A 22,602-nucleotide genomic window follows, 5' to 3' on the forward strand; every position below is an offset into this window, starting at 1 on the left:
ATACAAATACACAACAAACAATTGCTTCCCCCCCCATCTGCTGGTGTAATATTTAAGGCCTACATTCACCACAACCTCTCTGGTCATCTTTTTTTCAGTGAAATCATTAGACTAGACAAATTCATACATTTCTCTCAATGAGGACTCAAACAGTAATGGTGAGAGCCTCCTTCACACTAGTGTGCCACAACTCTTGTGCCCACACATACAGAACTCAGCATCACGCAGAGAGCAATTATCACATCACAGGAGACCAATCAAAGGTCTAATTATGCTTCAAGTCATTTCCTCGCCATCTTAAATAAGCATGCCCCTCAAAATGTAGAACAAAAGATATAGCCCTTGTTGGGTCACTCCATACCGGACTGCCCTCAACCAGCACAAAAACATAATGTGGCGTACTGCACTAGCATGGAATAGTCTCCGCGATATGCAACTTTTCAGGGAAGTCAGGAACCAATACACACAGTCAGTTAGGAAAGCAAAGGCTAGCTTTGCAAAGAGAAATTTGCATCCTGCAGCTCTAACTCCAAAAGGTTCTGGGACACTGTAAAGTCCATGGAGAATTAGAGCACCTCCTCCCAGCTGCCCACTGCACTGAGGCTAGGAAACAATGTCACCACTGATAAATCGAAAATTTCAATAAGCATCGATAAAAGATGCAGCCATCTTCGTCGACCTGGCCAAGGCTTTTGACTCTGTCAATCACCGTATTCTTATTGACAGACACAACAGCCTTTTAAATTATTATTATTTTTTTTTTTACCTTTAATTTAACTAGGCAAGTCAGTTACTTAAGAACAAATTCTTATTTTCAATGACGGCCTAGGAACAGTGGGTTAACTGCCTGTTCAGGGGCAGAACGACAGATTTGTACCTTGTCAGCTCGGGGGTTTGAACTTGCAACCTTCCGGTTACTAGTCCAACACTCTAACCACTAGGCTACCCTGCCGCCCTTGGTTTGTCAAATGACTGCCTCGCCTGGTTCACCAACTACTTCTCAGACAGTTCAGCGTGTCAAATCGGAGGGCCTCTGGCAGTCTCTATGGGGGGGGGATCACAGGGTTCAACTCTCAGACCAACCCTTTTCTCTGTATACATCAATGTTGCTCTTGCTGCGGGTGATTCCTTGATCCACCTCTACGCAGACAACACCATTCAGGATACATCTGGCCCTACTTTGGACGCTGTGTTAACAAACCTCCAGACGAGCTTCAATGCCATACAACACTCTTTCCGTGGCCTCCAACTGCTCTTAAATGCAAATAACACTAAATGCATGTTCAACCGATTGCTGCCAGAACCCGCCCACCCAACATCAAAACTCTGGAAGGTTCTGACTTAGGTATTTGTAGTTGTCCACATATTCTAGGTGTCTGGTTAGACTGTAAACTCTCCTTCCAGACATTAAGCATCTACAAACCAAAATGAAATCTAGAGTCGGCTTCCTATTTCGCAACAAAGCCTCCTTCACTCACGCTGCCAAACACACCCTCGTTAATTAAACTGACTATCCTACCGATCCTAGACTTCTGCGATGTCATTTACAAAATAGCAACCAAAACTCCACTCAGCAAACTGGATGCAGTGCCAGCCGTTTAGTCACCAAAGCCCCATTCACCCACCACTGCAACCTGTATCCTCTCGTCGGCTGGCCCTCACTACATATTCGTCACCAGACCCACTGGCTCCAGGTCACCTATAAGTCATTGCTAGGTAAAGCGCCACCTTCTCAGCTCACTGGTCACCATAACACCCACCCATAGCACGCGCTCCAGCAGGAATATCTCACTGGTCATCCCCAAAGCAAACACCTCCTTTGGCCGCCTTTCCTTCCAGTTCTCTGCTGCCAATGACTGGAACGATGTGCAAAAATCGATGAAGTTGGAGACTTCTCTCCCTCACTAACTTTAAGCATCAGCTATCTGAGCAGCTCACCGATTGCTGCACACAGCCCATCTGTAAATAGGCCATCCAGCTACCTACCTCACCCCCATAGTTTTTATTAACTTTTTTGCACACCAGTATTTCTACTTGCACATCATCATCATCTGCACATCTATCACTCGTGTTAATTTGCTGAATTGTAATTATTTCGCTACTATGGCCTATTTATTGCCTTACCTCTACTCCATTTGCACACACTGTATATAGATTTTTCTATTGCTATTGACTGTACTTCTGTTAATCCCATGTGTAACTGTTGTTTTTTGTTGCACTGCTTTGCTTCATCTTGGCCAGGTTGCAGTTGTAAATGAGAACGTGTTCTCAACTGGCCTAACTGGTTAAATAAAGGTTAAATAAAAAATGTCTGCGCTCTACGGACAATTCCTTTGACCTCATGGCTTGGTTTTTGCTCTGACATGCACTGTCAACTGTGGAACCTTAGACAGGCCTTTCCCTTTCATGTCTCAAGGATGATCAATGGAAACAGGATGCACCTGATCTCAATTTTGCATCTCCTAGTAAAGGTTCTGAATACTTGTGTAAGTAAGGTATTTTTTTTTCTAAAAACCTGTTTTCGCTTTGTCATTATGGGGCATTGTGTGTAGATTGCTGAGGATAAAAAAGTTTTAATCCATTTCAGAGTAAGGCTGTAACATAACAAAATGTGGACAAAGTCAAAGGGTCTGAATACTTTATAAGCACTTGCCCCAAAAATGTAAATGCATCAGTTTCAACTTTACACTGGGAAGGAACAAGAAAAAACAGAGTTATTTGCATTTTGGTTATTGCCAGTAACAACAAATCACCTGCCCAATGAGAAACTGCTTGCACAAGGCAATAGGGAAACCCTGTTATGTCAATCACTGTAATTCTGTTTCATATATAAAAAGGCTGTCTATTCAGAGACATTGAGAAATTAACATGGCCCAGAAACAGTTACATGATAGATGCAAATTGAGCTCGAGCTCACTTTGGTTCCATTATTTGAATGTGTGTGAAATCTACCACAGATTCTGGGGTTTAGCCTACCCAATGTAAGCAAGTAAAGTGTTCTCTACAGACCACAGAATTTGTCATAGCCTCTTCAAAATGTGTATTCCAAAATATATCAGTTAAGAAAAGATGGATCAATTATTGGTTCTTGAGGCCATTAAATGGAGTGGACATTGGTCACAGTTAAAGATATGATTACCTAGCCATATTTTCGAGACTGGATACGTGTAACAAATAGCTACATACTGTAGCTACACTGCATCTCTTCAATAGTGCTGTCTATATCCTTTCACGACTAACTACTGTACAGTGGACTGAAAATGTAACCACCAGTAGCAGCAGTGTTCTCACCACATACCTGCACAAATCAGCGAAGGCCTGAAAATTCAGCTTCTTCATCTTCTTCTCGCTGAGCCAGTAGCCCACTCTTCTGCCTTTCAAAAAAGTCTGCATCTCTCCACCTCACCTAACGTATGTTCTTAATGCAGATGTTAACAGTTACTGTCGATTCAACCTGGAAAACAGGAAGCCGTCGTCTCACACGAACCTAGAGGGAAGGGACGAATTACTTAGCTAGCTAGCATTTCGTATTATGTGAGGAAACCAGATAGGTTGATTCTCCTCAAATCTTCCAACTACTTTAGTTCGCTAGCAAACTAACGTTAGTCAGCCATAACAATATTCAGTTTATGACAGTGCTAGCGTACGTTAACTATACAGCCAACTTTACTTAATGTCAAATAACTATTAGCTACCTACATTAATGTTAACCAGATAAAACAAATGTGTCCCGTAGATAAATCGTCTTCCCCCCCCTGATTGGCTAGCTGAATTTCCCGAAAAGAGACTAATTTCTACAGATGCGCCACAACATAAACCAAATTATTACTAATAATATACATAGCTAGCTAAGGTGGTTTCTGGAAACATTCTCGAGCATAATGACAAAGCTCGAGGAGAAGCAGAAATGCACAGCTAATAAATATCAGAAGTTCAATCAAATGTATAGCTACCAGCTAGCTAGCACATTTCCTCCCTAAATGTCGTTGTCCTAGTAAGGATAGCCACCTAGCTAGCCTGATAGCTGTCCATTCTCCGTTCCGCTGGATGTTGAAGCTGAAGTTGTTATGACTGCGCGGAGGTCTTCTCTTCAATCTAGACTGGTCAAAATTGGACCCTAACTGACAGTACACACACACTCTCGAGTCGTGCTCATTTAGGTAGCCCTAGCGCGTACCCCCTAAACAACTATGCATACCGCTAGCTACCTTGCTGTCAAACAGGGCAGAGTTTTTCACCCTCATTAGAAAATAAGAGCACGTCAGCACAGCTTCAAAGCCATACTGTAATGTCTTTGACGTCAGTTTAAACAACAGCTCCCCTATGTGGCAGCAATAAATACTTAACCCTTAAAGGGAACGTGGTCTTATTTTTTTGGTAAGATGTGTGGATTCCATTAAAACATTTTTTTTACTTCATCTGAAAAAACAACTACACTTTTGAAATGAAACACAACATATTCGAAATGTATGCCTCAACTCCCCCTAACACCTGCCTTTAAACCTAATGATACAGAAGGAACACATTATCATTCAAACTGGTGAATGTTTCTAGGAACTACCATTGCGCCATCTGCTGGTAAAATATATTGAATGTTGAAGTTGGTTTTGTCTCAGAAGTCCTCAAGCAGAGTTTACCAAACTCAGTCCTGATTTTTTGTGTGTCTGCTGCCCAGAGGGCGAGGGCGCTACATATTTTGTGACTCGGACGATAGATGTGTCCTGCTTTGCTCTCCGGAGCAGAGCCCTGCTGAAAGGAGTGATAACTGGGGTGACGTTGAGTGTTGAGGTGGATCAACTGAAGTTGAGGATCCCCAGTGTCTGGGATGCACACTGTTCGGTGTGACAAAGACCCACTGGCGAGTACGAGACTGAGGAGACCCTGTCTGTCCTTCTGAATTTTGATGCAGAGTGTTTGCCGGATGACGTTATGCTAGGGTATATCCGTTTTCCTGTGAGAGCTGTTGTTTCGGAGCCCACTACGGTGTTTTAGGTGCCAATATTATGGTAATGTTGCAGCAGTATGTAGGAGGGAGATTCCGAGGTGTGAGAAGTGTGCAGGAGGGCATGGGACAAAGGAATGTGTAATTCTGGTGGAAAAAGTTAGGTGTTTCAATTGTGGGGGTGGCTATGTTGCTGGGGATCAGAAATGTCCTGTGAGAGTGAGACAGGTTGAAGTTTCCAGGGTAAGAGCAGTGCAGAAAGTGTCATATGCTGAGGCAGTGAGGACAGTTGAGAATGGAGGGCAAATGGTGAGGGAGCCTGAGAGGATCCCTGTGAGTAGTAGGCCAGGGTCATTAATTGTACCACTGTTGTGACTTTTGGTTAATTAAAATTCAAGATAATTTATTGATTAATTCCTGGAATGATTAATTAACCGTTTTATCATTAATTCTAGATTAACAATATTTTCCGTCTGAGTAGGATAGGAAAAGTCAATCAGTGTTTGGTTTCCAAGGAAATGGGATAATTCAGTTCAATTTGCTGTGGCTGCAGCTCGAATAAACTTGGGTTTCATTGGCCGAGCAGCTGCACACAAGCCTAAGATCCCCATGCACAATGCCGAGCGTCGGCTGGAGTGGTGAATCATGCTTTACCATCTGGCAATCCGACTGATGAATCTGGGTTTGGCGGATGTAAGGAGAATGCTACCTGCCCGAATGCATAGTTCCAACTGTAAGGTTTGGTGGAGGAGTTATAATGGTCTGGGGCTGTTTTTCATGGTTCGGGGTGGGCCCCTTAGTTCCAGTGAAGGGAAAACTTAACGCTACAGCATACAATGACAATCTAGACGATTCTGTGCTTCCAACTTTGTGGCAACAGTTTGCCGTGCACAAAACAAGGTTCATACAGAAATGGTTTGTCGAGATCGGTGAGAAAGAACTTGACTGGCCTGCACAGTGCCCTGACCTCAACCCCATCGAACATCTTTGGGATGAATTGGAATGTCGACTGCGAACCAGACCTAGTCACCCATGATTTTAGGGGTGTTATGTTTGTTCCATATATAATGACAACCCGGGGCGTAGGTTTAACTACTTTTAATGAACATATACTTCAGCTAGAAAACTCCATGTTTAGCCATGCAAGGCATCCTTTAACCATCTGCCTAGCCTGCTGGGTAACGTAGTCTAAATGTTATTAACACATTACAACACAAGGGGAGGGGAGGGTTTGTTCGAAATTAGTAGGGATTTATTTGTTTATTTATTTTTTCTTAGTAGTACAGAATTAGGCAAACCATGGATGCTCGCAGACTTCAGCACAGTAGGTGGCGGCATGCGCCTTAAACGTTTGTTTTCTGACCGCCATTATACCAGGGACGTAAGTGGGCATTTCATATCAGTGTCGGTTGTTGAACGACGGGGAACGCAAGTCGAGCTGGCTGACTGTTTGGAAAGCTGTGACTAGCGATCAATCGTTCATAAACAAACAATCAAACTTTACTCGGTGTGGCGACGGTTTGGCACGGCTGTGCTGTGACTGGGTCAGAGGTGGTAGGAGATAGTGATGGAGAAGAAAGTATGGAGCATAGTGGTACAAATAAAGGAGGGGGTAAGAATGAGAGAAAGTGGGAGAGAAAGGGAGCAGGGGTTTGAAGGGGACCGAGAAGTCTATGGAGGCAGAAAGGAGGCAGAAAATGAAGTTTGAGGAGACCAACAGTTTCCAACGCTAGCGGCAGTTCGGAGTTAGAAAGTGCCGAGGAAGAGTAAGATCAGACACGAGATGAGCATGGAGATGAGGAAGAGCAGAAAATGATTCTGAAGTTTAGGGGGGAAATGGGAGTCGGGGTGAAGAGTCCGATAAGGTTGACGGCTGTGATAAGAGTTGATTGGGGAAGTTGTCATTGCTAAAGTGCTAAGAGATGGAAGCGTGTTGGTGTTCTGGAAGGACATGGCGCAGAGGGAAAAAGCTCTGAATGAAGCAACTAGGGAAGTGTAAGGTGGTGTCGAGCAGCTGGAATGATCAAGCAGGGAAGCAGTGGATTAAAGGGGTGATAACAGGGGGGCCTGTGAGTGACAGCACTAAAGAGATAAGGGACAATTTGAGAGGAGGCGTTCTAGTGAATGTTCAAAGATTGCAAGCAACAAGGGGTGGAGTTAGGGTAGATAGCACGTCTATTCTGTTACACTTCAAGGACCAGGTACTGCCAAATATGCTATCAATAGCACTGCTTAAGTAGAGTCTAGAACAGAGAGGATTCAGCTAATAGTGAAAGCTGCTGGGAGACATCTGAGTATGACAGAGTTGACATGGGAAGAGGTTTGAGATGACCTCAATCAGCCGAGGATGGAGTCATGTATTACTGGATCTTAGTTATGGTAGTAGTACTACAACAGAATGCTCAAAGCCTGTTGGCTAATGGGCAGGAGATCAAGCAGTTCATTGTAGATATGCCTGCTAAGGCTGATGTGATTTGTGTGCAGGAAACATGGCTCAAACCAAATGTGGAGTTTATTATACCGGATAATATAGTGGTTCGTAGGGGGAGGGGGGGGATGTGCCACCTTCATAAAGCAAGAACTTCCCTACAGGATGCTAGGCAGAGGTATTGAACAGGAATATGTGGTGATGGAGTTGTGGTTGAGAAGTGGGGTGGTAGTGAATTACTATAATCCATGTCAAATACTGGACTTGGAAGTACTGGAGAGGGTGGCGTGCCAGGATAGAAGTAAGGTAATGTAGTGTGAGGATTTTACTGCCCACAACACGCTCTGGGAGGGGGGGCAGATGGATGGAAATGACCAAGGATGGAAAATCGAATGGAAATGAAAGATCTGGTGTGCCTGAATGATGGCCGAGGATTGATGTAGCCACAGGGAAAGAGTCTGTCTTGGACCTCACTCTGGTATCTAGTGTGATGGCAGGAATCTGTGAGTGGGAGGTATGGGAGGAGTCGACAGTAGGGAGTGATCATTACCTCATACTATGCACAATAGGCCGGAGGGAGGAAGAAGTGTCAGTGGCTGGAGTAGGCAGGTGGGTGTTTAGAACGGCAAAGTGGGATCAGTTTCAGGAGCTGAGTGAACAGGTGATGGCTCAGGTGGATATGAGAGGGGATGTGGATAGTATGAATAACTGGGTGAGAACAGCGTTAGTGTGGGCAGCTATTGAGGCTATACCTGAGATTTCATGGAGAAGGAGGAGGAAAGTAGATTGGACAATGTTGAGGAGTAGGAACAAGGCATTTAGAGTACTGAAAAGGACATAACTTTCAACATCTGATTAAGTATAAGCAGGCTCAGGCCCTGGTGAGAAGAATTATCCATCAGGCAAAGAGGTCATGTTGCCGTCGGTTCTGTGACACCATTGAAAAGGCAACACTTGTGGGAGAAGTGTGGGAGATTAGTGGGGAGTGGGATCATCCAGTGTTGATGAGAGGGAAGGATGTGGCAGTAACAGATGAGGAGAAGGCAGAGATGATGGCCAAAGTGTTTGTAGAAGTGTATAGCTTGGCAAATTTGTTAGAGGAGGGGCAGAGGGGGAGAGAGAGAACGAGAGAGGAGCATCCTGGAGTGCTGGATAGAAAGGAGGATGTAAATGATGCATTGAATGCACCATTTACAATGGCAGAGATGAAAAGGGCAATAGGTAAGGCTGGTTTAACTTCACCTGGGAAAGATGAGGTGTGCTTTGTTTTGTTGGCCCATCTTAGTGATGAGGCACTGGATAAGGTTTTGGTTTTGTACAACACAGTGTGGGAGGATGGGAAACCATCAAGCAGTTGGAAGAAGGCAGTAGAGGTACCAATCTGGAAGCCACGGAAGGACCCAACGAGGCCAACAAGTTATCGGCCAATAGCTTTAACATCACATCACATCACACATTTTGGAACATATGATTACGGAGAGGGTAACTTACTTCCTGGAGAGCAAGGGGCTGGTATCGCCACATCAGAGTGGGTTCAGGAAGGAAAGGGGAACTATGGACCCAGTGCTCTGTTTAGAAGCAGAGGTCAGGAAGGCTCAGGTGAACAAGGAGACTGTTGTAACTGTCTTTTTTTTGATGTGCCTATGATATGATGTGGAAGGAGGGATTGTTAATCAAGCTTGATATTATTGGGTAGGAGGAAGAACGTAAAGGATTTCCTGTTTGGAACGTCTATCCAGGTGAGGGTAGGAAAGTCACTATCAGACAGCTACCTGGTGGATAATGGTACACCACAGGGGAGTGGGATTAGTCCTCTGTCTTTCTCAATCATGATCAGTGATGTTTACTCTCAGGTACAGCCGGATATTGGGAGGTCGTTATTTGCAGATGTTGGGGCCTTGTGGAAGAGGGGAAGAAATGTGCCATACGTAGTCAGGAAGGTACAGGAAGCAATTGATGAAGTAGAGCGGTGGGCATTAATGTGGGGATTCAGGTTCTCTGTAGAGAAGGTGGGAGATGAGGTACGCTTGAAGTTATATAGGAGAAACTTGGAGAGGGTGGGGGCCTTCAGGTGTCTTGGGGTATACTTTGACACTAGACTGACCTGTGCAGAACACATTAAGAGAGTGGTGGGAAAGTGTAAGGTGCTAATGTGCTGTCTGATGGGGAAGGAGTGGGGGGGCTGGGCGTCCTTAATTGAGGACCATGTATGTTGCATTGATCCGATCTATAATAGACTATGGCAGCATAGCGTATGGTTCGAAAGCCCGACCTCATTGGAAAGGCTAGATGTCATACAGGGATAAGGACTCTAATGTAATGGGGCATTTCAGATGTCCACAGTGGTGGCACTATAGGTATAAATGGGGGATATGCCATTGCAGATTAGGTGACAGCAGCTGGCAATTAATTATTGGGTCAACCTACAAGGACATGTGGTGTCACATCCTGCAAAATGGATTTTATAGACATGCTCGGAACATGGGTGGGCAATATCCAGGCGAAGGAGATGGAACTGTATGGAAGGGAGTTTAGTCCAACGGTATCTATTCCTGTAAATCCTCCATGGCTCCTCCCGCCTCCAGTAGTTGATCTAGAAGTGTTGGAGAGACTACAGAAAGATAGGGAGAGTATTGATCCATCTGATTTGTTTAAGAAACGTCTGGAAACTGTGCATCAGGATTTTGTTGCCATTTACACAGATGGCTCAAAAGACATACCGGGTCAGCATTTGTAGTGCGGGAACGTGGGGTGGAAGTCAGAAAACGTATTACAGATAATCTGGCTGTATATACGGCAGAGCTGATGGCCATACCGTTGGCCTTGCAGTGGGTGGAGGAAGTCAAGCCAGACAGAGTAGTTATTTGCTCTGATTAATGTGCAGTGTTAATGAGTCTCCAGTCCTTTAGCTCATGGAGCAGACAAGACCTGCTTTATGAGGTGCTACAAACCCATGGCAGGATTAGACAGATGGGTATACAGATCAGATTTACTTGGGTCCCAGCCCATGTGGGGGTGGAGGGGAACGAGGCAGTTGATGTACTGGCTAAACAAGCACTTAGAAGTGGGGATGTTGATGTGGTAGTTTCAATGAGCAAGGCAGAGGCAAAAAGCCTGATATGAACAGTGGTGCAGAGAGGGCAGGAGCAGTGGAAGAGAGAAACTAAGGGCAGGCATTTATTTCAAGTACAAAGGAAAGTTGGGGAGGACAGCAGGAAGGGACAGAAGAGAGGTGGCTATTTTTACAAATTAAGGGTGGGACTCAGCCAGTTGAATAAGTCCTTAAATGTGATAGGACAGCATCCAACAGGAAAGTGTGATTATTGCCAGGAAACAGAGACCGTGGAGCATGTACTGCTACAGTGTGGGCAGTATCAGAGGGAAAGAGAGAGGCTGAGATCTAGTATGAGGGAGAAGGGGATATAGGACATTAGTTTAAAAAGTATATTGAGTAGAACGTCATTAGATATAGTCTCAAATATTTTCTTTTTTTTAAAGAGCAACAGGGCTGGCAGGTAGGATTTAGTTTCTCCCTGTCTCTGGCCCACACTACACTCTAGGACAGTATGTGGTGGTAATGCACCATAATGTTGGATGCCAACTGCCGATAAACCCCACCGAAGAAGAAGAAGAAGCCATTATACCATATAAGAATAGTGCATCTACAGGTGAGACACATTTCCGTTTAACCGAAGGGTGAAAAGGTTCCCGGCTTTCAATCAGAGACTGGCATGATCCATTGTTGACAAAAGGTATAATGTATTTATCACATGCTTCGTAAACAACAGGTGTGGACTAACAGTGAAATGCTTACTTACTTCTCAACAATGCAGAGAGAAAGAAAATGGAGAAATAATAGAAAAGTAAAACACATAATAAAAGTAACAATAGATACACAATGAGTAATGATAACTTAGCTATATTCAAGAGGTACCAGTACCGAGTCCATGTGCTGAGGTATGAGGTAATTGAGGTCGATATCTACATGTAACTAGGAATAAAGTCAGTAGCAGCAGCGTTTGTGATGAGTTAAAACATTTCATTGCAAAAAGGGTCAATGCAAATAGTCTGGGTAGCTATTTGGTTAACTATTTAGCAGTCTTACGGCTTAGGGGTAGAAGCTGTTCAGGGTCCTGTTGTATCCGGACTTGGTGCATCGGTACCGCTTGGTAGCAGAGAGAACAGTTTATGACTTGGGTGGCTGGAGTCTTTGATCATTTTTAAGGCCTTCCTCTGACACCGCCTGGTATATCAATTTATAAAGCCCTTTTTACATCAGCCGATGTCACAAAGTGCTATACAGAATAGAGGTCCTAGATGGCAGGGAACTCTGTCCCAGTGATGTACTGAGCTGTCAGCAATACCCTCTGTAGTGCCTTGCGGTCGGATGCCAAGCAGTTGCCATACCAAGCGGTGATGCAGCGTCAAGATGCTCTCAATTGTGCAGCTGTAAGAAAGAGGTCAGATGAAGGAGATGCTAAGCTACAGGATTGTTTTGCTAGCACAGACTGGAATATGGTCTGGGATTCTTCTGATGGCATTGAGGAGTACACCACATCAGTCACTGACTTCATCAATAAGTGCATCGATGACGTCGTCCCCACAGTGACCGTACGTACATGCCCCAACCAGAAGCTATGGATTACAGGCAACATCCACACTGAGTTCAAGGGTTGGTTTCAAAGAGCGGGATTCTAACCCGGAAGCCTATAAGAAATCCCGCTATACCCTCCGACGAACCATCAAACAGGCAAAGCGTCAATACAGGACTAAGATTGAATCGTACTACACCGGCTCTGATGCTCGTCAGATGTGGCAGGGCTTGCAAACTATTACAGACTACAAAGGGAAGAGCTGCCAAGTGACACGAACCAACCAGACAAGCTTAATTACTTCTATGCTCGCTTCGAGGCAAGTAACACTGAAATGCATGAGAGCACCAGCCACTCCGGACGACTGTGTGATCACGCTCTCCGTAGCCGATGTGAGTAAGACCTTTAAACAGGTCAAAATTCACAAGGGAGCAGGGCCAGACGGATTACCAGGTTGTGTACTCAGAGCATGCGCTGACCAACTGGCAAGTGTCTTCACTGACATTTTCAACATGTCCCTGACTGAATCTGTAAAACCAACATGTTTCAAGCAGAACACCATAGTCCCTGTGCCCAAGAACACTCAAGTAAGCTGCCTAAATGACTACCGACCCGTAGCACTCACGTATGTAGCCATGAAGTGCTTTGAAAGGTTGGTAATGGCTCACATCAACACCATTATCCCAGAAATCCTTAACCCACTCCAATTTGCGTACCGCTCCAACAGATCCACAGATGATGTAATCTCTACTGCACCCAACACTGCCCTTTCCCACCTGGACAAAAGGAACACCTATGTGAGAATGCTATTCATTGACTACAGCTCAGCATTCAACACCATAGTAGTGCCCTCAAAGCTCATCACTAAGCTAAGGGACTAAACACCTCCCTCTGCAACTGGATCCTGGACTTCCTGATGGGCCACCCCCAGGTGGTAAGGCTAGGGAACAACACATCCACCACGCTGATGCTCAACACGGGGGCCCCTCAGGGGTGCGTGCTCAGTCCCTTCCTGTAGTCCCGTTTCACTTATGACTGCATGGCTGGGCACGACTCCAACACCATCATCACGTTTGCCGATGACACAACAGTGGTAGGTCTGATCACCGACAACGATGAGACAGCCTATAGAGAGGAGGTCAGAGACCTGGTCATGTGGTGCAGGGACAACAACCTCTCCCTCAATGTGGTCTGGACAAAGGAGATGCTTGTGGACTACAGGAAAAGGAGGATCGAGCACGCCCCCATTCTCATTGATGGGGCTGTATTGGAATAGGTTGAGAGCTTCAAGTTCCTTGGTGTCAACATCATCAACAAACTATCATGGTCCAAACACACTAAGACAGTTGTGAAGAGGGCACGACAAAGCCTATTCCCCCTCAGGAGACTGAAAAGATTTGGCATGGGTCCTCAGATCCTCAAAAGGTTCTACAGCTGCACAATCAAGAGCATCCTGATGGGTTGCCTGGTATGGCAACTGCTCGGCCTCTGACCGCTAGGCACTACAGAGGGTAGTGCGTACGGCCCAGTACATCACTGGGGCCAAGCTTCCTGCCATCCAAGACCTCTCTATATAAGGCGGTGTCAGAGGAAGGCCCTAAGAATTGTCAGACTCCAGCCACCCTAGTCATAGGTCCTAAAGGCTCCTTAACAGCTTCTACCATAAGACTGCTAAAAAACTAATCAAATGGCCACCAGACTATTACATTGACCCCCCCCCCCCTACCCACCCATTTGTTCTGTACACTGCTTCTACTTGCTGTTTATTATCTATGCACAGTCACTTCACCCCTACCTACATGTACAAATTACCTCTAACCTGTACCCCGCACACTGACTCAGTACAGGTACCCCTGTATTTAGCCTCGTTATTGTGTTACTTTTTATTATTTTGTAAATATTTTATTGACTCTTCTTGAACTGCACTGTTGGTTAGGGCTTGTAAGTCTACAGGTCGGTCTACAGTTGTTGTATTCTGCGCATGTGACAAATAAAGTTTGATTTGATTTGATACAAAATAATTACGTTTCTCTTTGACGTCACAATTGCGTGACTTCACTTGGCCAAAGTCGCAGTCACAATACAGCCTGAAAAATCTTTGTTCTGTCGCAGACTCGCAAGTGTCTGTCTAGCCATTTCGCTCACCAGGTAAGGCTACTTGCAAGTAATTAGCGATATAATTAAAATAGTTATCCGCAAGTACTACTATAAAGATGACAACGAAGCATGCTTCTAGTCGAAATATTGAACGTTAGCTAGCATAATCTGTTGTTAGCTAGCTTGTCTGACGGTATGTTTTGAATATGCCAGCAGACAGTTGGAAATTATTTTGTTGCAATCAGTCAAGGTGAGATGACTAGCAAATCGGCTACAAATGTGTCAGAATTCAAATGTATTTACACTACATTGTTTGACTTTGGCCGTAGTGTTGTTTTCCTTACTCCCCCCACGTGGTCACTGACCGAAGAATGTAGTTGTGTGCATATGTACATCCATCCATTTGAGTGGGTGTTTATTTTGTTCCAAGAATGTCTGTGAAGGAGGAGCGCACTGTGACCGTACAGGACATTCTGGAAGACGAGGAGCTGCAAGAGGCGTATGCTGTGTTGGCTGGAAGTGATCCAGATAATTGTTCCTATCCCCAGGTAAAGATGCTGCCTGCCCACATCTGTGTCGCCACATCCAGAGAACTGCCACTGACCCCAGATTCAGTGTGGCCTTTTGTGTCTTCTTTATGTTACTACATACAATATGTCATTCTACCCCCACCATTCTACCCCCACCAGTCAGCTACCTACTCCTCATGCCCCCTCCCATTTTATTTTCTTCCCCCACCCTCAACAGACAATTACCCTGCCCACACCCCAATGGACATTTATATTTATCATTGTCACAGTTGTAAATATGTATACATTTATTTTATTTTTTATTATTTAATTCACACCTGCACTATTGGAGCTCGGAGCTTAAGTATTTCACCGTACACTGCAATTATATCTGTGACCCTGTGCATGTGACTACATATAATATCTATTCTATTGTGTTACAGGGATATGTGAAGAGACAGGCTGTTTTTGCCTGCAACACTTGCACACCCAGAGGGGTAGAACCTGCTGGGCTCTGCCTTGCCTGCACCAACCATTGCCATGATGGGCATGACATATTTGAGCTCTACACAAAAAGGTATGAACCTGATGTAAAGGGACATTCACAAATTCCAGGAGTACAAACAACACTAAGGTTTAGGTAGCTGTTTACATTTCCGTACTCATTGTAGTACTTGTTGAGGTCTTGAAATTGCTTATTTGCATCTATTTGTTTGCATGTAGGAATTTCCGCTGTGATTGTGGAAACAGCAAGTTTGGCGTGTTTAGGTGCCAGCTGAGTCCTGTAAGTGTCCTAATATCATATCTACCCCTCAGTCATGTCATCCTGACAGCTGAAAACATTGATGCCTGATTTCCATTGTTCCTTTTCTCTTTGCAGGGCAAAGACCGACAAAATGCAAAAAATCATTATAATCACAACTTCCATGGCCGTTACTGTACCTGTGACAGACCTTACCCAGACACTGAAGATCAGGTATGGATTTGATTCCAGCATTACGCATCCTTCCCTTTCTCCATCCCTTCACATTTTGCTATTGATGAATGAATACATGTTTTAGTTCTGTCTGAATCATAGGCTTTGTTGATATGCTAGGTCTCTAGGATTCAGTTCGTGTTGTTGAAAGAATGATGGATATGTCATTCCTCATAACAAAAACACCCTCTCATGCTTCCTCCCTCCCATAAGGTTAATGAGGATATGATTCAGTGCATCATCTGTGAGGACTGGTATCATCCCAGGGTATGTATCAAGGGGCAACATCATGATTGTTTTCAGGTGTGTTTTGAGATTTAATCTTTGTTAGCTGGGATAATGGTTTTGATACAAAGACCAGAATGATTACTTCTCCTTGACCATGTGGTCCTTCTCTGTGACAGCACCTGGGTTGTACGGTGGAAGACTCTGAGGAGCTAAAGGAGATGGTGTGTGAGACCTGCATGAACAAAGCCCCCTTCCTCTGGACATACTCCACCCACATTGCAGGTGTGTTATTCCTCCCACTAACAAAGAGCGAGAGCTAGGGATCCAGAGCTCTGGGCTTGGGTTATAACCCACCCCATACTACTTATGAAAATACATATCTTTCCATTTTGAACTAGTTAAAGATGGAATATGTCAGTCTTCTTCATCTAGAGGTAATTTGGGCTAGGTTTTTAGTGCACAGACAGTGACGATGAATTAAACCTGATCACTATACAATGTCATGCCCTTTATGTACATTCTGCAGTTAAAACAATAGTAATGTATATTGTTGTTTTTCAAGAACCTCCTGTGGTCAAAGTGAGCCCCTGTAAAGGGGAGGTTGAAGTCAACAAGGAGGAAGATAAGGAGCCAGAGGACAAGAGGAGTGATGAGCCCTGTAAGAACGGGGGCGAGGGGTCCTCTACCAGCCCCAGCTGTCAAGAGAAGGTAAGGAGAGCCAAGCTTTGACTTTTACAATTGCGTTTGAAACCTAGACTCCTAAGTGCATGACTCACCACTTGCACTAAGCAAATGGGAATGACATCAGGGTGAGGAGAGGAACTCTTGGCTGTGTTTTCATTGAAGGCAGACATAAACACACATCTATACTTAAGCAGACATTTGGTTAATACTGCCTGCTAAACCAATTCATACATTCTTCAAGAGTCATTCGGCTCCCGAGTGGCGCAGCGGTCTAAGGCACTGCATCCCAGTGCTAGAGGCGTCACCACAGACCCTGGATTGATCCCGGGCTGTATCACAACCGGTCGTGATCGGGAGTCCCATAGGGCGGCGCACAATTGGCCCAGTGTCGTCCGCTTTTCGGGGAGGTTTGGCCAGGGTATAGGCTGTCATTGTAAAATAAGAATTTGTTCTTAACTGACTTGCCTAGTTAAATAAAAATCCACTCAGCTATTTGGTGTGATTTGCGGTGTGTCACCTGACTCCCAGCAGATGGCAGTGGAGGGTAATGTATTGTGCGGATGCAAACAGTGGACTCCTGTTCTTGTTGTGCTGCCTGGCTGCCCTCCCCTTTGGGTAATTAAGGAAGAAATTATCCATGGGACACAGATTCCCCTGCTCTGGGGACTGGCTTGGCCAGGCTTCACAGTTCAGCTTACTGTAAACAAGACTGATTTCATCAGCCCACCCTCTCATTGTGTCAACTCCTATTAGAGAGCTTGTGTGTGTTGCTTCCGCGGGATGTTGTATTTATTATTTTTTTTTTTTTAAACAAGCCCCCTGGATTATTGGATCGGTCCCTCTTCCTCTTCGTTCTCCACTAAACACAATCCTGAAAAGCCTAAAATATAATGCATGTTTCCTTGCTTGCTGTCTTGTGTCCAGAATGAGGCTACGAATGGGAGGACTGCCTGCAAACGGACTCACCAGGAGATGACAGGCCTTCCTGTGAAGAGCCAGGACAAGACTGTGTATTGCAGGCTGAGGGAGCTGAAGACACAGGGCCTGGAGAGAGCTAGGGAAGGGGCTGTGTTCTGGCCTTACCACTGGAGAGCCAAGCTGTGCACCTGCGTCAGCTGCAAGGTGGGTCACTAAAGATTCTTCTCTCTTGAGATTATGTATTTTGCCATGACTGATTTCAAGCACAGTGCAGCAACTGTGTTGTTTTTAGCTATTTGATGTGGAACAAATAGATTGCTGTATTGACTTTACTGGTCATTCAGCACATTGTAGTGTCAGCCCTTTTAGATTGGATAAAGGTGTAGAGCTGTTTCCATTGTATGTTTGTTGTTTCTGTTCAGAGGGCCTACGTCGACGCGGGAGTGCAGTTCCTGCTGGATGAGTCAGACACTGTCCTGGCCTATGAGAACAGAGGCACTGTAGAGCAAGGACCTGCTAGTCTTGACAGTCTGCTCATGTCAAGCCTGAGTACTCTGGACCGCGTACAGCAACTGGAGATTGTTTACCGTAAGGATGGGGACTGTCTTTTTCATTCCCTGGTTTGGCAGTTATTAACTGTAGATGAAACCTAACACAGTGTGTTTCTTACCAATTGATGAACTGGGTTGATGAAGTAAAATGTTCCCTCATTCAGAGTTCAATGAGATGCAGACTGAACTGATGACGTTCCTACGGCAGATAGCTGATGAAGGAAAGGTGAGGAGCTGTATGTTTGTTTACTGAAGACAAAATGTCTGGTGGTAGTTTCCAAGAGGGCACATGAACACAGCATAGGAAACCAATATATGAGCAGTAGTCCATAGGTTACTTGTCATGTCAGCACTTGATTGTCATTGATCTGCTTGTGTCCAAACAATAGCTGAAGAACACTGTGGTCATTCACCTCTAATCCCTATTGAACCACTCCTCCCCTCTCCCTCAGGTTGTCACAGCAGAGGCCATCCACCAGTTCTTTGGGGAGCTGATGTCCAGGAAGAGGCTGCAAATGAACAGCTGATGTCATTCTGCCCCTCAGTGGCGTTGTCTACTTGTTTTTTAATGTTACTTTGGGTTCATAGCAAAACAGTTCGATGTCCCTCAAACGCCTTCTGCTTTAAATAAAAGATGCTGTTGCTGAGGTTTGAAGTTGAACATTTTGCTAAAAGGTTCTTGAATGGGTCTCCATGAATTTCAAATGACATTCCTTGTCTTATGAGAAACTGAATGACAGTTAGCATGCTGGGAGAGATGCAAATGATTTTAATCATGGACATTAAGTCTAAGTTGTCGTTAGACTTTCATTATGTGACACCTGACTATGCACTGCCATTCATATTGAAGCGTGACAATCTGATGGGTGTCACTGGTATTAAATGAAACAGTTCATTCAGCATACTGTGTGAAGTGATTCCACGACTACTTGTCATCGAAATACCAGAAGGTACTGCTTTCCTCAAGGTTGAACTAAATGACTGGACAATCCAGAATTATATTGAAGCAGTTTATTTAGAAGATGCCCAAGTTCCACACTGTTATGCACCATTTGAGTTAACAGTAGAAAAATAGAACACGTAAAACCAAATACAGGGATCTACAAAAGTGTTTTACATACAGCGTACCTGTTCAATTATCAAACACAGTTCCAGAGGGTTACATTTTAAAAAGGTACCTAAAACAAAAAAACATGTACACTAATAACTAGCTACATGAGTTTTACAAAGGGCTATTTGATACAAGCTGGTAGAAAAGGCTTGCATAGGACAGTCACTTCTCAAATAACAGCCCAGCCTCTTGGCAGGGGAAGGCACTGACTTCTACAGTAAAGAGCAAACAGGATGTGGAGGGTTTTTATTCATGGGGAAACTGTCCTGGAAAATAAAGCAACTAACCAACATGGGGAGGAATCTAAAGTTTTGCATTTTTTCCCCATGAAGTAAATTGGAAGGAAAAGGGTTCTCTGCCCGGCAACTTCATTATCACAATGCAGAGTGAATATCTACATGTCCATGTGCTACTTAAGTAACTGCCCAGTGAAAATGTAACTTTTAAAAAGTTAATATCCAAATGTTGCAAAAGCATGAATTGGATTAAAAAAATTTAAAAAATCCTTAGGACATGTCATCTCTGAGAAGGATGAGCTGTCCAATCAGCAGTCTACTTGCGCATATATTTTAATGACCGGTATATGCCCACACCATTCCACCACAAAGCTGCTTCTGTAACAATTATTTTCTGGAAGGAAAACTATTTAAACTCATATTGTAAGTAACTATAGGTCAGATTTCATAGAGATCTGGAAACACTGGGCAGTTTAAAAAACCAAATGGTATAAAACCTACAACTTCATGGTATTCCACACCAATAACAAAATTAAAAACATTTCCCTAAAAGAAAACATTTTAATGAACTAAAATAAAAAGTTTGAGTCTGACCATCTTTCAGACTATCCTTTCTTGGTGAAATGTGGTGCTGAACACAACCTCACAGTGTAGTCCACCACAGCTACAAAACAGCTGAATAATTAATTTACAGTACCACCACTAAGATGTAATAAGGATCTGTTGTACAATATATTAAAATATTACATGAATAATTACGATTTATGCTCAGGATTTCTGAATGGTAGAAATGCATGTGACAGAGGCCATCAGGTTTAATCTAAGAATTATGCAGTTGTTCTGGAGCTCTTTTGTTCTAAAATAATGTATCCCCCTGCTCCCATGTGAAATGGATCATTTCTACAGTGCAATGTTGCCTGTATCATGGGTTTGTCAGTTTGTGTTAGAGGAGACATGTGTGGCTGATCTTACAGGATCTGATGGGTGCACTTTGGTTTCTGTAGCAACAGCCCCAGTAGCTCTCATACAGTATGCCGTAACCTCCGACGACAGAGAGCAGGTCTTCGCAGGTCCAGGATTAGCCAAAAGGTGGAGTGACAGTGGTTACATTGTACATGGGAACAACACAAATGAACAGACTGAGGACATGTGAATGGATAGTGTTCAAGGGTGAACATTAGATTCACACAAACAACTAGTAGAGCCAGTGGTGGCGTCACGCTTGTGATGGATCCCTTATGGTCACTTCAAAAAGTGGATTAAGACTTCTAATTGTTTATGCCATTAAAAGAGCAAGGTGGTTTCAAGCATATTGACCACAGCATTCTATGGTCGGTCTCTGGTTAACCATTTCAGATCAGAGCCTTGTGTTTATAGGTAAATACAGACCTGATTAAAAATGGAGTGTGTACAGTACTGAGATTATTTACAGTTACCTGGAATTAAACTACACACACATATTCAGCTGAAATAAAACATATCCTGACTAGCGTGTTCATTGCACCATTATTTTTCCCAGTGTACCTCAGTCCTTAACCTCTGCCCCCTCCCTCCCGTCTTGTTCCAAAAACCCCCAGGCTCATGTTTTTGAAAATACATAGTGGCAAGAAAAAGTATGTGAACCATTTGCAATTACCTGGATTTCTGCATAAATTGGTTATCAAATTTGATCTGATCTTCATCTAAGTCACAACAATAGACAATGTGCTTAAACTAATAACACACATTATTGTATTTTTCTTGTCTATATTGAATACATAATTTAAACATTCACAGTGTAGGTTGGAAAAAGTATGAACACCTAAGCTAATGACTTCTCCAAAAGCTAACTGGAGTAAGGAGTCAGTTAACCTGGATGTTGATGAGAGCTGCCTTGCCCTATAAAAAAAATCCACAAAATTTGAGTTTGCTATACACGAAGCATTGCCTGATGTGAACCATGCCTCAAACAAAAGAGATCTCAGAAGACCTAAGATTAGGAATTGTTGACTTGAATAAAGCTGAAAGGGGTTACAAAAGTATCTCTAAACGCCTCGATGTTCATCAGTCCACGATAAGACAAATAGTCTATAAATGGAGAAAGTTCAGCACTGTTGCTACTCTCCCTAGGAGTGGCCGTCCTGCAAAGATGACTGACTGCAAGAGCACAGAGCAGAATGTTCAATGTTAAGAAGAATCCTAGTGTCAGCTAATAGATTACAGAAATCTCTGGAACATGCTAACATCTCTGTTGACGAGTCTACGATACGTAAAACACTAAACCTGAATGGTGTTCATGGGAGGACACCATGGAAGAAGCCACTGCTTTCAAAAAAAAAAAAAAAAAGCATTGCTGTACATCTGAAGTTTGCAAAAGTGCACCTGGATGAGCTGGCAAAATATTCTGTGGAAAGATGAAACTACAGTTGAGTTGTCAGGAAGGAACACACAACACTACGTGTGGAGAAAAAAAAGGCACAGCAACATCAAAACCTATGGTTGAGGGAGCATCATGGCTTGGGGCTGCCTCACAGCCTGGGTAATTCTTCTTAACATTGAGCATTCTGCTCTGTGCTCTTGCAGTCATCTTTGCTATCGTTGACGGAAAAACGAATTCCCAAGTTAATTAATACATTGTGCAGGAGAATGTTAGGCTATCTGTCTGAAAATTGAAGCTCAACAGAAGTTGGGTGACGCAATAGGACAACGACCCACAACACCGAAGTAAATCAACAACAGAATGGCTTCAACAGCAGAAAAAAAAAGTGTCCTGACCTCAACCCGATTTTAGATGCTGTGGCATGACCTCAAGAGAGCAGTTCACACCAGACATCCCAAGAATATTGCTGAACTGAGACAGTTTTGTAAAGAGGAACGGTCTAAAATTCCTCCTGACAATTGTGCAGGTATGATCCGCAACTACAGAAAAACGTTTGGTTGAGGTTATTGCTGCCAAAGGAGGGTCAACAAGTTATTAAATCCAAGTGTTCATACACTTTTTCCACCATGCACTGTGAATGTTTACATGGTGTGTTCAATAAAGACATGAAAACGTATAATTGTTTGCGTGTTATTAGTTTAAGCAGACTGAGTTTGTCTATTGTTGTGACCTAGATGAAGATGGGATCAAATTTTATGAACAATTCATGCAGAAATGCAGGTGTTTCCAAAGGGTTCACATACTTTTTCTTGCCTTCGGGAAAGTATTCAGAACCCTTGACTTTTTCAATATTTTGTTACCTTACAGCCTTATTCTAAAAAGGATTCAATAAAAAAATCTCAGCAATCTACACTCATTACCCCACAATGACATTGGAAAAAACAGGTTTAGAATTTTTGCAAATGTATTAC

General features: G+C 43.7%; 2 protein-coding genes across 5 annotated transcripts in view; one reads left to right on the plus strand and one right to left on the minus strand.

Annotated features, from left to right (window-relative positions):
* LOC139375182 (inositol-tetrakisphosphate 1-kinase-like) overlaps nucleotides 1-4,299 on the minus strand; it is a 43,785-nt gene extending 39,486 nt beyond the window's left edge. The window contains exons 1-2 of one of the 3 annotated variants that reach the window (XM_071116735.1): nucleotides 3,954-4,299; nucleotides 3,299-3,487 (exon numbers count right to left, since the gene is read on the minus strand). In XM_071116735.1, the coding sequence (XP_070972836.1) occupies nucleotides 3,299-3,393 (95 nt within the window). In that variant the 5' untranslated portion in view covers nucleotides 3,394-3,487; nucleotides 3,954-4,299. The remainder of the gene's footprint in view (nucleotides 1-3,298; nucleotides 3,488-3,953) is intronic. The other 2 variants (XM_071116736.1, XM_071116737.1) reach the window with 2 other exon arrangements.
* Nucleotides 4,300-10,708: 6,409 nt separating this feature from the next.
* On the plus strand, nucleotides 10,709-18,827 carry LOC139374252 (putative E3 ubiquitin-protein ligase UBR7). Of its 2 annotated transcripts, none has more exons than XM_071115280.1 (12): nucleotides 10,709-11,038; nucleotides 14,490-14,607; nucleotides 15,012-15,145; nucleotides 15,292-15,352; nucleotides 15,449-15,544; nucleotides 15,758-15,811; nucleotides 15,949-16,054; nucleotides 16,335-16,480; nucleotides 17,381-17,578; nucleotides 17,797-17,962; nucleotides 18,090-18,151; nucleotides 18,378-18,827. In XM_071115280.1, exons 2-12 carry the CDS (start codon nucleotides 14,491-14,493, stop codon nucleotides 18,450-18,452), a joined length of 1,215 nt encoding a protein of 404 aa, XP_070971381.1. In that variant the 5' UTR covers nucleotides 10,709-11,038; nucleotide 14,490; the 3' UTR covers nucleotides 18,453-18,827. The 2 variants fall into 2 exon arrangements, with proteins under 2 accessions (XP_070971381.1, XP_070971380.1); XM_071115279.1 differs by lacking the exon at nucleotides 10,709-11,038 and adding an exon at nucleotides 13,992-14,110.
* Nucleotides 18,828-22,602: the final 3,775 nt, after the last annotated feature.

Source organism: Oncorhynchus clarkii, chromosome 19, assembly GCF_045791955.1.
Source record: "Oncorhynchus clarkii lewisi isolate Uvic-CL-2024 chromosome 19, UVic_Ocla_1.0, whole genome shotgun sequence".
In the NCBI taxonomy this organism is placed as follows: Eukaryota; Metazoa; Chordata; class Actinopteri; order Salmoniformes; family Salmonidae; genus Oncorhynchus; species Oncorhynchus clarkii.